The sequence below is a fragment of the Trichosurus vulpecula genome, chromosome 8, assembly GCF_011100635.1.
Source record: "Trichosurus vulpecula isolate mTriVul1 chromosome 8, mTriVul1.pri, whole genome shotgun sequence".
Classification (NCBI taxonomy): domain Eukaryota; kingdom Metazoa; phylum Chordata; class Mammalia; order Diprotodontia; family Phalangeridae; genus Trichosurus; species Trichosurus vulpecula.
The window spans coordinates 10055019-10068382 of record NC_050580.1 but is presented as its reverse complement, the minus strand read 5'-3'; the positions used below and the strand labels follow the sequence as shown (position 1 = coordinate 10068382).

The 13364-nt window shown below is 45.4% G+C and overlaps 1 protein-coding gene across 1 annotated transcript in view; it reads left to right on the top strand.

The window, feature by feature from the left end:
* The window catches only part of FANK1 (fibronectin type III and ankyrin repeat domains 1), a 30736-nt gene extending 18226 nt beyond the window's left edge, over positions 1–12510 (top strand). Inside the window, exons 4-11 of the mRNA XM_036734169.1 lie at positions 3431–3512; positions 4484–4558; positions 4904–4969; positions 8214–8379; positions 11409–11591; positions 12057–12134; positions 12215–12259; positions 12353–12510. Of these exons, the coding sequence (XP_036590064.1) occupies positions 3431–3512; positions 4484–4558; positions 4904–4969; positions 8214–8379; positions 11409–11591; positions 12057–12134; positions 12215–12259; positions 12353–12421 (764 nt within the window). The 3' untranslated portion in view covers positions 12422–12510. The remainder of the gene's footprint in view (positions 1–3430; positions 3513–4483; positions 4559–4903; positions 4970–8213; positions 8380–11408; positions 11592–12056; positions 12135–12214; positions 12260–12352) is intronic.
* The last annotated feature ends 854 nt before the right edge of the window (positions 12511–13364 follow it).

Sequence of the window (13364 nt, the reverse complement as noted above, 5' to 3'; positions counted from 1 at the left end):
CTGGGGACGGCCCCCAAACAACATCGGGACTGTTTGCCTTCCAAAGAAGCAGATGGATTTAGTGAATGCAAGTGGCCAGTTTGGGGAGGAGGGCCCCCCTGCCATGACACAGTGGCCCTGAGGCTTCTCCCTTTTGGGGGCTTAGAATCGTAGATGTTTTAGTTGCACTTTACAGATGTGGAGTCTGAGGTTTAAGAAGGTCACTTGGCATGTCCAGTCCAAGGTTTTATAGCTAATTGTCAGGCTCCTGACACTGGTGTTTGCTTCACGTCTGGGGGCTGGGCATGGCTGTGCTCAATCCAGCTGCCACATGGAGAGCTTGCTAATGGCTGAATGCCACCCATGTCCATGCAGGTACGATTAGCTTGTGGGCTCGAGTTGTATGTGCTCATGTGCATATGTGTGCATCTGTGTATGTGATTATGTACATGGGTATGTGAGTATGTGTGTGAATGCATACATATATGGGTGATGCTGCTGGAGTGAGCTGGGGGTGACTAGAGTCACTAGAAGGTTTTACTTCAGTACAAATCGGTTGGCCTGGGAAGAGACTTGCTGTGTTGCTATAATAATGCAGAGGACTTAAAACATCCAGCCTTTGGGAGAGCAAACCCAGTTATTCTGAAAGGTAGAACAGAATGAGGAAGACTGAAGGAAACAAAAGGGGGGCAGAGAATATGGCAGATGGAGAGAAGGAGAAGGTGTCCAAGTCCAAGAGATGCTAAGAGAGCAGTAACTGCACAGGGAAGAGAGGCAGTAATAGTAAGTAATAAATATTCGGTAAAGAGGGAGAAGGGGTTTTCCTGCTCGGTTCAGGAGGGACACAGGGAAGAAGAAGAAAGTCAGAATCCCCCAAAGAATGATTACTTCCCGTCTCGGAGGGGTACCCTTTGTGCTTGGTTGTTTTTAAAGTCTTCTCATGGCTCCTTGGCAAATAAAATCATGTGTATTGTGACTAATGCAAAATACTTTGCTGTTCCTAAGAGATGTTTAAAAAAATATTTAATTTATTTATTTTCAGTTTTCAACATTCACTTCCATAAGTTTTAAATTTTCTCCCCTTCCCTCCCCAAGACAGCCTGCAATCCAATATGTCTACACATACATCCTATTAAACACATCTTCACATTAGTCATGTTGCGTAGAAGAATTATAATGAATGGGAGAAACCATGAGAAAGAAAACAAAACAAAACAAAAAAGAAAATAACCTGCTTTGCTCTGCGTTCAGACTCCATAGTTCTTTCTCTGTATGTGGAGGCATTTTCCATCATGAGTCCTTTGGAATTGTTTTAGGTCCTTGCATTGCTGAGAAGGGCTGAGTCTATCAAAGTCAGTCATCGCACAGTGTGGCTGTTACTGTGTACACTGTTTTCCTGGTTCTGCTCACTTCACTCAGCATCAGTTCATATAGATCTTTCCAGGTTTTCCCGAAGTCTGCCTGCTAATCATTTCTTATAGCACAATAATATTCCATTACATTCATATACCACAACTTGTTCAGCCATTCCCCAATTGATGGTCGGCCCCTCTATTTCCAGTTCTTGGCCACCATAAAAAGAGCTGCTATGAATATTTTTGGACATGTGAGACCTTTTCCCATTTTTATGATCTCTTTGGGATACAGCCCTAGAAGCGCTATTGCTGGGTCAAAGGGTATGCACATTTTTATAGCTCTTTGGGCATAGTTCCAAATTGCTCTCCAGAATGGTTGGATCAGCTCACAGCTAGCTCCACCAACAATGGTGTTCCAACTTTCCCATATCTTCTCCAGCATTTATCAATTTCCTGTTTTGTCATGTTGGCCAACCTGATAGGTATGTGTGGTGCCTCAGAGTTGTTTGATTTCTATTTCTCTAATAGATAGTGATTTAGAGCATTTTTTCTTATGACTATAGATAGCTTTAATTTCTTCCTCTGAAAAATGCCTGTTCATATCCTTTGACCATTTATCAATTGGGGAATGACTTGTGTTCTTGTAAATTTGACTGTTCTCTATATAGTTTAGGAATGAGGCCTTTATCAGAGACACTAGTTGTAAAAATTCTTTCCCAGTTTTCTGCTTCCCTCCTAATTTTGGTTTCATTGGCTTTGTGCCAAAACTTTTCAATTTAATGTAATCAAAATTATCCATTTTGCATTTCATAATGTTCTCTATCTCTTTTTTGGTCACAAATTCCTTCATTCCCCATAAATCTGACAGATAAACTATTCCTTGCTCCCCTAATTTGTTTATAGTATTAACCTTTATACCCAGATCATGTACCCATTTGGACTTTATTCTGGTATATGGTGTCAGACATTGGTCTGTGCCCAGTTTCTGTCATATTATTTTCCAGTTTTCCCAGCAGTTTTTGTCAAACAGTGAGTTCTTATCCCAGAAGCTGGGGTCTTTGGGTTTATCACACAGTAGATTGCTATCATCATTGACTACTGTGTCTTGTGTACCTAACCTATTACACTGACCTACTCCTCTATTTCTTAGCCAGTACCAAGTGGTTTGATGATAGCTGCTTTATAATACAATTTAAGATCTGATGTGGCTAGATCACCTTTCCTAGCATTCCTTTTTATTAATTCTCTTGTTATTCTGGACCTTTCGTTCTTCCAGATGAATTTTTTCATATTATTTTTTCTAACTCTATAAAATAATTTTTGGTAGTTTGATTGGTATGGCACTGAATAAGTAGATTAATTTAGGTAGAATTGTCATTTTTATTATATTAGCTCTGCCTACCCATGAGCAACTGATGTTTTTCCATTTATTTAGATCTGACTTTATTTGTGTGAGAAGTGTTTCATAATTGTGTTCATTTAGGCCCTGGGTTTGTCTTGGCAGATAGACTCCCAAATATTTCGTAGTGTCTACAGTAACTTTGAATGGAATTTCTCTTTCTACCTCTTGCTGTTGGGCTTTGTTAGTAATATATAGGAGTGCTGAGGATTTATGTGGGTTTATTTAATATCCTGAAACTTTGCTAAAGTTATTTATTATTTCAAGTAGGTTTTTACTTGATTCTCTAGGATTCTCTAAGTAAATCATCATATCATCTGCAAAGAGTGATAACTTAGTTTCTTCTTTGCCTGTTCTAACTCCTTCAATCTCTTTGTCTTCTCTAAGCTGTGAGCTCCATATTGTGAAATAGGAAAGGATGGTTTTCAAACCTCTTCATCCTACCCACCAAGCAGTATTTCCCAAGTCATTTAGCACAAACTGAATCTTCTTCTCCTGAAGGATGCTGCCAAAGTGAGGCCTCTGATTGCTGGCTCTTTTCCCAATTGAAAACAGCTCTGGTTTAATGCAGCTGACTGGATCCCCAATGCAAGCATTAGGGAGACGGTGACCTGGCCAGCTCAGTGCCACTTAAGGACTGTGACTGAGTGGAATCTATTGCACTTGGGGTTGACTCTTTGCTGTCTGATTCCTTCAGGGGAGCCCATAAGTAGTGAACATTTTCATCGAGCTGTAAATGTGAATGATGAAGACTTGCTCGTCCGGATACTTCAAGGAGGGTGAGAGAACCATCTCAAGTTTCCCCCCTCCCCCACCCAAAACCATAACATGTTCTTCCTCATGCCAGGAAATAACAGAAACTTCCTGAGGCCAGTTTTTGTGATTTCTCTAGAAGCCCCAAAGCCTCTGTCAAGAGGCTCCTAAAGCTTGGGTGAAAGGTGGAGGTTTAGATAAGCCCATGTCATAAGTACAAATCACTATGCAAATAGGAAATTCCTTTGAAATAAGCACACTTCCAAAAGAAGGCCTGGTGGCCCCAAAGAGGTGAGAGTGATTTCTGTGGATGGACTCCTAACAAGCTCCAGCGAGACTTCTAAATAGAATATAGGATCTAAATTCTTTTGGAACCAGTAGAGCTGAGAGCCTGAGACCATGAGTCATTTGTGAGAGGAGGCCTCTCTCAGCCACAGAAGAAAAGCATTTCCCTAAATCTCAGCAGCTGGGGAGCAGCCCTCTTAACCTTCTCATCAGTTCACGCCACTGAAAGCTCTGCTATTCAAGGGCAGTGGACTGGGAGGAGAGACCCTGCCTATGAAGGAGCTCTTGGTCTTGGTGGAGAGAAAAGTCCTCCCCAAAGGCCCTGTGTGACCCTGTGTTCAGTTAAATTAAGGAGGGTAGACCCTCTCCTGGGCATTAGCCCAACTCCCCAAAGAATCTGAAGCCAAGGTGAGACTAGGTTTAAGTGTGAAATTTCGTTGACTTACCTTCCTGATAAACCTGACATCAGGAAACAGAATTCCTCCGCTAAGGGCTTCCATCTCAAGTCAGAAACAACTTTCTTCTTCATAAATCCTAGGTCAGGCAGGCTGAGATGACCAAAGTCCAGCTGCAGAGAAGGGCCTGGGGTGCTGGGTCATGTTTGCTAGCCAGGCTCGCTCTTTTCACAAGCTCCCGGACGATAGTGGGCTTGTGTGTGGAGGAGCCTCGGATGTTGGATCATTCATGTGTTTCTTGCCTTTCTCTTTGGAAGCCATGTTAAGGTTGATGTTCCGAATAAGCTTGGCTTTACCGCCCTGATGGTGGCTGCCCAGAAAGGTTACCTACGGTACGTTGGCTCTTGCGGTCTTCCTCCGGGCGGGGGGGCGGGCTCTGTACTTCCTCGGACATGATGGGTTCTGCTTGGCATGGAAGCTCGACGGGTGGAGAGGGAGGCCAGTGATGAGGTGAGCGTGTAGAAAGAGGCCGCTTAGGAGGGAGCCCTCTCGCCTTTCCTGGCTGTCTCCGTGCTCTAGTCTTTGAGGCAACTCTAAAAAGCATTCTTCTCCCCAGAGAAGGGTTTTTCCTCACTATGAGCTGGTGGACATAGCCCATCCCCACATTTCTTTCATATTTCTTTAAAAAGTAGTCATGGAGAAGACCAAAGATGACCAAAATGTTCTGCTTCATTCAGACTAGTGAAGATCCTGATTGGTAATGGGACCGATGTGAATCTGAAGAACGGAAGTGGGAAGGACAGGTGGGTGGCAAGAGTCTCCTCCTGGGCTAGGACAGGGCTCCCTGGATGGCAGCTATAGTAGGGAGGGGCGTGGCCCAAGTGACCCACGGCAGAGAGGGCACACGTGGCCCGAGTGACCCAGGGCAGGCAGGGGCGTGGTCCAAGTGATTCCACCCCTGCTAAGCCCTGGCACCTGAGCCAAAGGCTTTTGTGGCCCTTTCCCTGGCAGGAGTCTGCAGTCTGCCCCCACTCTGGGCTCTGTCCCTTCTCAGATCCTCCTCTGCCACCATCTGACTGAGAGCCCCAGAGCACAGCTCCAGTCAAGCCATTTTGCTTCTTAAACTAAAACACGCTTGAGCCCAACCCCATCCCGTCACCTTCAGTCCGAACTCTTTGACCGGCCTTCTGGTGGGCGCTTCAGGCCCTGGCCCTGCCTCCACGTCCCACCTCATCTCCACACTTTCCTGCTGGTGCTCTGGTAAAAAAGCACCTGGTCAGTGTTCCCTGTACACAGCACCCCCCTCCCACCTCGGCATCTTTGCTCTGGCTGACCCTGCTGCCCGCAGCGTCTCTTCTTTTCCCCAGTCTCTTTTTGTAAAAGCCTGCTTGGGCTGCTGAGGTTTCCCCTGATTCTCCCCCACCTCCACCCACACCCCCATCGTGTGCTGTGTGATCTCTCCTTCCCTTTAAGAATCGGACATCCCACTTACATCCTGCCCAGCATCCTCAGGACTTACCCACTCTTCCAGATTGTAAGCTCATTTGGGGAAAGTTCTGGGCCTTGTTTTCAAGTCTCCTGTCTCTCCTCCCCCCTACCCTCAATCTTCTTGCACATAGTAGGATCTCAGTATTTATCGCATGAATGAATCCTCTTGTTAAGCAGCTGCTGGGCGCCGGCCCCACCTCCCCAAGCCTTGCTGCCTACTTTCCAGGGCTGTTGCGGAGGACGTGCTTCAGACACCTGAAAAGCCCCAAAGGGGTGCCATGGCTTAGGGTTAGGGGAGAACATCTAACTTTTAAGGAAGAGAATGTGGAGGAAAAGACACCCTTTCTTTTCTGTTTCCCATGTCTCTGGGGAAGGACTGGCAGAAGATTTGCTGCTCAGCTGGTACGATTTCTTCTCTGTAGACCTTAGACCCTTCAGAGGCAGTTGTGCCTGAATAATTGTCTCTTTCCTATTGGAACAGAAATGAACCTGCACCCACTGTCCCTGTGCTCTGACTGAGACTCAGGTGATATTAGGAGTCAGGATTCCTCTCTTAATGCCCGGGTCTCAAATCGGAAGCAAGAAGCCTCCTTGGGATGACGTCTCCCTCCAGGCTTTTCTTCTGTAGCATGGTTTAGGGCACGCTACAAGGCCCCACCTTTGTCCATTTAAAGCCAGTGCTTCCGCTCTCCGGAGGATGTGACCTTTTTCTTCTGTAGCTATGTTTAGGACACACTACAAGACCTCACCTTTGTCCATTTAAAGCCAGTGCTTCCACTCTCCCGAGGATGTGAACTTTTTCTTCCGTAGCTGTTTCTAGGGCACACTACAAGACCCCACCTTTGCCCATTTAAAACCAGTGCTTCTGCTCCTCCGAGGACTTGACCTTTTTCTTGGACCCGCATTTCACTTAGGCTCTTTTCTCTTTCATTGTTGAGACTGAGGATGAAAGAAAAGAGAACCAATATGTCTGGCTGTGGGCAACTCACTTGACCTCCCCATGTCTCAGGGTTTTGTTTTTTTAGAGGGGGAAGGCGGGGCATTTGGCATTAAGTGACTTGCCCAAGGTCACACAGCTAGTGAGTGTGTCAAGGGTCTGAGGTCAGATTTGAACTTGGGCCCTCCTGACTCCAGGGCTGGTGCTTTACTCACTGTGCCACCTATCTGACCCTCAGTTTTCTTAGCTGTAAAATAAGGGGTTTGGTCTAGGTGGCTCTGGGATCCCCTGTAGCTCATGAGCTGTAGTTCTCAGATCCTAGGATATAATTCACTCTCTCTGGACAGTATTTAACTTGAATAAGATACCAGAGGTGAAATCTTTTGGTGTCATGGACAGCTTAAGAACCCCAAACCTTAGTCCTCTCTCCTTGTCTGTTACCTGTTTGATCTTTTCCCCTTCCTCCTTGGGCTCCTATATTTGAGCTTTGAAGCTGGATATGAAGAAGAAGCAGCATCCAGGAGGGATGATGTCTGTATGCCCTTGGAGGTGTCACCTTTGATCTCTTGAGTCTGGCCCCCAAAAGCTAGAGCCTTGTCAGAATCCACATACCTTGCTAGAATCCTGTCCTTCATTAGAGCCATTTGGAAAAGGATTGTGAAGTACCAGAAAGCTTAGCAGAGAGCCTGAGATGTGAAAGTAATTCTCCTTCAGGGGGACCCTTTGAAAAGTATTCGAGTATTCAAAAAAGTATTCAATTCCACCTTCTCTTTGCTCACATCCTGCATAGGTGATATCTTTATTTTTCTCAAAATTTGAGTTTCTTTATTCCTTCTTCCTTCACCTACTTGAATGAATAATATGACTTTTGGATTAAAGAAAACAAGCAAGCTGATTTGGGCCTTGCTTTCATTGGTGGGAAACTCCCTCTACCAGTGCAAGGTGGTACCTTCTTGGCAACCTAGTGTGGAATGGTTCTTAGATATTTCAATTTTTTTATACTTTAAAATGTAAAAATCATTCTCAGATGCCTGGCTGTATATTGGCTCCCAAGCCACACCCCTGGCCTAGAGTACTGATGGATAAAGTGACTCACCAAGTGAGTCTGGTATGTGTCTTGAACCTGAGACTTTCTGGCTTTGACACCAGCTCTTCCTCTAAGCAAGCAAAAGATGGAGACTTCCTAATTTCTCCTTGAATGTCATAAGCAAGTTACTCTCTCTCCCTCCAGCCTTCAAAAAGCCTTAATGCTTGTGCTTGGCTCCTTCCTGTGTCAGAGCTCAGGTTTTCTGCTGGGGTCAGAGTGAATCCTGCAGAATGAAGGAGAGCTTACTTTCTGCCAGCCTATCAAGGGCCTACAGACTCCCGAGTATTATCTGAAGCGTTGATCCTGTTTTCTTGGGCACCCATTCCATTGGGGCTGCCCTCTTGGCCATCTCCAACTTCCGTTCCAATGCTTGGGTTGATAGCTTGCATATCTGCACCCTCCATGAATGCCCAGGGGTTCCTCCTCTAGGCCAGTATCCTTGGCGTCTGGCTAAGTCAGATTAGATGTGGGTCTGTAGTCAGCGTGACTCCCAGTGGCCAGGTCATTACCTCCATGCTCGCCCTTCTTGTTACAGTCTGATGCTTGCCTGTTATGCTGGACACCTGGATGTCGTCAAATACCTCAGAGCACATGGAGCCTCTTGGGAGGCTCGAGATCTGGGAGGCTGCACAGCCTTGCACTGGGCTGCTGATGGAGGTCACTCTAATGTCATCGAATGGATGATTCAGGATGGTTGCAAGGTATGGGTTTCCATCAGAGTGTTCCACCTTCTAGCAAAAGTGGCATTGTCTAAACTTGCAAAGCACACCTAAGGTTGGTGGGGACACAATGTGTGGCCCTCAAGAGTGAAGGTAGGGCCTCATGTAATGAGCCACCGTAGTCCATTTGGACCCATCAGTTACCTCTGCTTTTTAGAAGAGCTTGTGGGGCCCAGAAGAGAAGGCCATTGGATGCTTGGGGTGGTCACAGGGTTTCTAGAGGACACACAGAAGGTCATCCATCGTGGGAAAAAGAATCCCTGGGGCTTGGACAAGAGAGGGCTATTTTTCTAGCTAGTTGAATTGCTTTTGCAAATTAGATTTGTTTTGCTCCGGATTTGCCTTGGAGATTCTCCCAACTGTATGACACATCTTTGAGTCCAAGACCAGGCTTTGTCAATAGCCTTCTGAGGGTCTCCTACCTGAATACCCACATACCAATCCACTTTTGAGGCCATGATGCAGAAGGAATCAATCTGAGTGGAAATGCTTAGCCAGCCTCCCACAGTTATTAGGAGATGGGTGGAGAGAATTTAATCAATCTTAGTTACCTCTGATAACTTTGAAGACTTTACTTCAGGACCATAAGGAAGTTAAATTAAAAATTTCAAGTCATGGAGATAAGGATGGATGGACATAATTCTCCCCTGATTGAGATGACCAGGCACTGTCGGGTGCTGAGAAATTAAATGGATAGCCTAGAAAATAAACTCAGATTAAGAAAAGTCATGTCTCCTAAAAAGGCTGGTAGATTGTTCACGTCTGCCTCCGAGGTGTGATGAAGGGCACGTGGAACCTGCACCGAGAGGCCACATTGGCTTCTCAGTTTCCTGTTTGGGGCTCAGCGGGGATTTTGCAGGGGGCAAAGAGACAAAGGTTTCCTTGAAGAAAAAAGTTAGGGCCCTTCCCTTTTGCCACCAAATTCTCCCAATGATTCATCTCAGTTTCCCATGTTACTAGACCAAGTTGTGGGACCTGGGAGAAGTCAGCGGTGGATGACAAGGATACAGAGCATTTGTTAGTGATATTTGGCCTCTGAAATCTGTTAAGTGATTGAATCCTAATTAAGGTTAAATAATTAAAAAAGATCAAATGAGTATTCGTCCTCAGAGACAACATATTTTATTTGTAGGTAAATACTTCCTTTACCCCAAGCATGACAGTAAGCTTTTGAATAAGAGCAGAATGATGGATAGACCAAGAGAGGGGACCAGCCTCTTTAGGCTCAGTAATGGGAAAAATGAGCCCAATGTGAATGGATCCTCAAACTTGACATTGGGCCACTGGCTCCTTGACAAGTTGTGAATCCTAGTGAATGAAGCTTTTTAGTTTACTTTAGTGAGTCATTTAGCTTGCAAGCCCCATGTGTGCAGGGGGCCTAGTACCCTGCATACAGTAGGAGCATATGAATGTATTGGTCTTTTTTTTTTTTTTGGTTTTTGGCAGGGCAATTGGGGTTAAGTGACTTGCCCAAGGTCACACAGCTAGTAAGTGTGTCAAGTGTCAGAGGCTGGATTTGAACTCAGGTCCTCCTGACTCCAGGGCCGGTGCTCTACTCACTGCGCCACCTAGCTGCCCCTATATTGGTCTTTAGAGGGACTTCCTTTAAATTGGGTTGATGCTTCAAATATCATGGAGTCTGTGAGCCTGTGCCTCATTTCCAAGGTTACAGTGATTTGAGATGAGGACACGTTCTGAGACTATGTTGTGGTTAAACATCGAAAAAATGCGTAGTTAGATTAAAACTTTGTATTTAACTGGAGTATCTACTACATTATGTTGCTGTAGTTGAAAGATAAAAATGCTCAGTGATTTTTGCAAACTGCTTATGCCGATGCTTCAAGGGTCTCTAATCAGGACATAATCAGTGTGGATAGATGGCTCTGCTCACTCGGATCACAACCCCTCTGAGACGTAGAGGTTGGGAGTTCACAGTGACTGTAGTTGAAAAACTCTTTTTTTCATCTCTGTCTCTGTTTCTCCCTCCATCCCCTCTCTTTCTCTTCCTCCCTTCCTCCCTCTTTCTCTTCCTCCCTTCCTCCTCCTTTTCATCTCTCCCTCCCCTCCCCTCCCCTTCCCTCCTCTCTCCTCCTCCTCCTCCTCCTCTTTCTTTTCTCTCTCTCTCTCTCTCTCTCTCTCTCTCTCTCTTTCTCCCTCCCTCCTCTGTCTCTGTGTCTGTCTGTCTGTTTCTGGCTTTCTTTCTCTCTCTGTCTCTGTTTCTCTGTCTCTCTCTCTGTCTCTGTCTCTGTCTGTCTGTCTGTCTGTCTCTCCTCTGTCCGTTGGTCTATTTCTCTTTATCTCCAGCCAAGTGGTAGCCCAGGGATGGGTCAAGTGCATGTTGTCCGAGGGCCAGTCTCACTAATTTCAGAGAGCTTATTACTCATATTTCTTTATTCTGCTCTCTTGGAAAGTACATATTTGAGGGAAGAAGCAGTGTTTAGGTTTCCTGTTTATGGAAAATGTTGTCCCTTTGCTAAGTTGATGGAAAATTTAAATGCGTAGAGCAGAGATTGCAAGGGCAATGTTCATTTTATCACTGGATAGGCCTTCGCTGTGTAGCGTGTTCTCTGGGGAAGGAGCCAGGTCAGAGGGTTTAATAAACTGGTGGGGGCCCTGGCAGGTCTTACTAGTCTGAGAGCTCCAAGGACTTTTCCAGTGGGGAGCTCATTGCATAAGTGGCTATGGGAGTAGCTGGCTTTTCTATTGCCTACTCTGTCACTGAAAGGGAATTCAGATGCAGAGCTCAGCAAGGAGCTTCCCTGGGGACTTGCTGATCCTCATGTTGTCTTGATCCAGGTCTGGGGCCTTGCTCTGGATGAATTGGAATAAATTGGATTAGGATATTCTCATGATTTTTCTGGGCATGATTTCAAATCACCATTGTCTTAATGAGTCCAGAAAGTCTTTTATCTAAATTAGTAGGCAGCTGGCAGAGTCAATATCACTTATGCTTTTATTTAAATGATGATGACTTAAAAAAAGGCTAAGCATAATTCCTCTCTATGTTTCAGATAGATGTTTTAGACACTGGTTCAGGATGGACACCACTGATGAGAGTATCTGCAGTATCAGGAAACAAAGAGGTGGCTTCCCTCCTAATTGAAGCTGGAGCAGATGTGAATGTGAAAGATAAAGATGGGAAGACTCCCTTAATGGTACCTTTTTGTGGCCCAGAGCCTCATGGTGTTTCTGCAGTTAAGATTGCTCTTGAGTTTGAATGTACTTGCCAGCTCAGCTGGGCATCATGCAGAGGAGGCTATGGTGGGCCTTCTTTCTTAAAAGGGCTGTTATGAAGAACACAAGATTTTGCTAAAACTCATTCCTGAAGTCATTATGAGACCCCCCCAAAATTTGTTGGTTTGTGAAATGCAGGTTTCCTGGTCAGGCCCAGGTTTCTCACTTCATTTTAATGTAATGTGCATGTTTCCCAGTAGGGGAGGTGAACACTTTTGAAGGTGTGCGTGCATGTGCGTGTGCATGTGCGTGTGCATGTGTGTGTGTGTGTGTGTGTGTGGGGAGGGTAGAGGGAGCAGAGGCAAAGTGTGCATGCAGGTGTTGGCCATGGACTTGACTCAGAGCTGTCCAGGGTCCTTCCCATATCTGGCTGGGAAGCCAGAGCTGCTCAGCATCCTCTCCCCTACCCCCAATTCTTTTTTCAGGTGGCCGTATTAAATAATCATGAAGAATTGGTTCAATTACTTCTAGAAAAAGGAGCAGATACAAGTGTTACAAATGAGGTACATAGATAACACTTTTATTTTTTTCTCGAAGATTTTACTGAGCGAGGAAAACAAATTCTCTTTGCTTTCCCTTTCAGTTTGGCAAAGGTGTCCTGGAGATGGCCCGAGTGTTTGACAGACAGGTCAGAAGGGCTTTTGAACTCTTGGGGTGGCTGTTTGTGGTCCTCGCCTCTTCAGTCCCTGGTTTTCACTCCCTGCTCTGTTTCTTTATCTAGAATGTGATCACCTTATTAGAAGAACAGAAGAGAAGTCTCAGTCCGAAGAAGGCCTCTTTCTTGAGCTGAGTTGAGAGCTGTTTTTCTCAAGATGTGCATGTGACAAACATGGAACCAGGGACATAGGGCTTTAGACAAGCCCTTGCCCTTTGGCTGGAAAGGAAGGTTGTGATACCAATTGCTTATTTAGTTGTTGATTCTGGGTGACCTTTTGGAACATACAACTCTTCCCATGTTCAAATACATCTTTTTACCTATGTGTGTGTGTTTGTATTACATGCATGTACACATGTATTCATTGGCATCCCTGTACAATCAACTGCTGGGATGTTTTCTTACCTTTGTCCTTTTGGAGATAGATGTGAAACTAAATGTTTGGACCCTAGAGATATGCAAACACACATCCTGTTGTTCCTTAAGGTGTTCCCTGGGCCACTTGAGGAACCTCTGAAATTCTGTCCTTGACGTGTTTTCAATTATGATGCTCCCCATGCCAGCCACTAGGACTGGCCCATTCCTTATGGTGAAGCCCAGGGCCTTCCATGAAAGATTTTTTCTTTCACAGTACCTGCCTTGGGATCAAAGTCTTGTTGCACATCTCAGGTGCTGCTGCTTCTCTTTGGCAGTGGGCAGGGAGAGGACAATGCCATCTGCATTTGCCTCTCTGTTGTTGTAGTCCAACAGGCAGGCAAAGTTGGGATGGGAGGTGGCTCAGGTCAGTGGGAATCATTTTAAATTCCCAAAGCTCATTTCAGGGCATAGGTTAAAGGAAATGCATTGTGGAGTGAATGCCAGGAGCCAGCCTAAGCAACCAAACAGCAGAGTACTTAAGTGAGCAGTGTTTTAAAATCAATACAAAATGTTACCAGCTGGCAATGTACTCTGCAGTTGGAGAGAAGCTGCTGAACTTGACCAGGTCTCGAGACTGGCAGTCAGAAGAGGTGGGATTTTCTAGCAGGGCAAAGATCAGTGAAAAGGTAATTAATGTGGGCCAATAGGGCAGGTGCCAAGA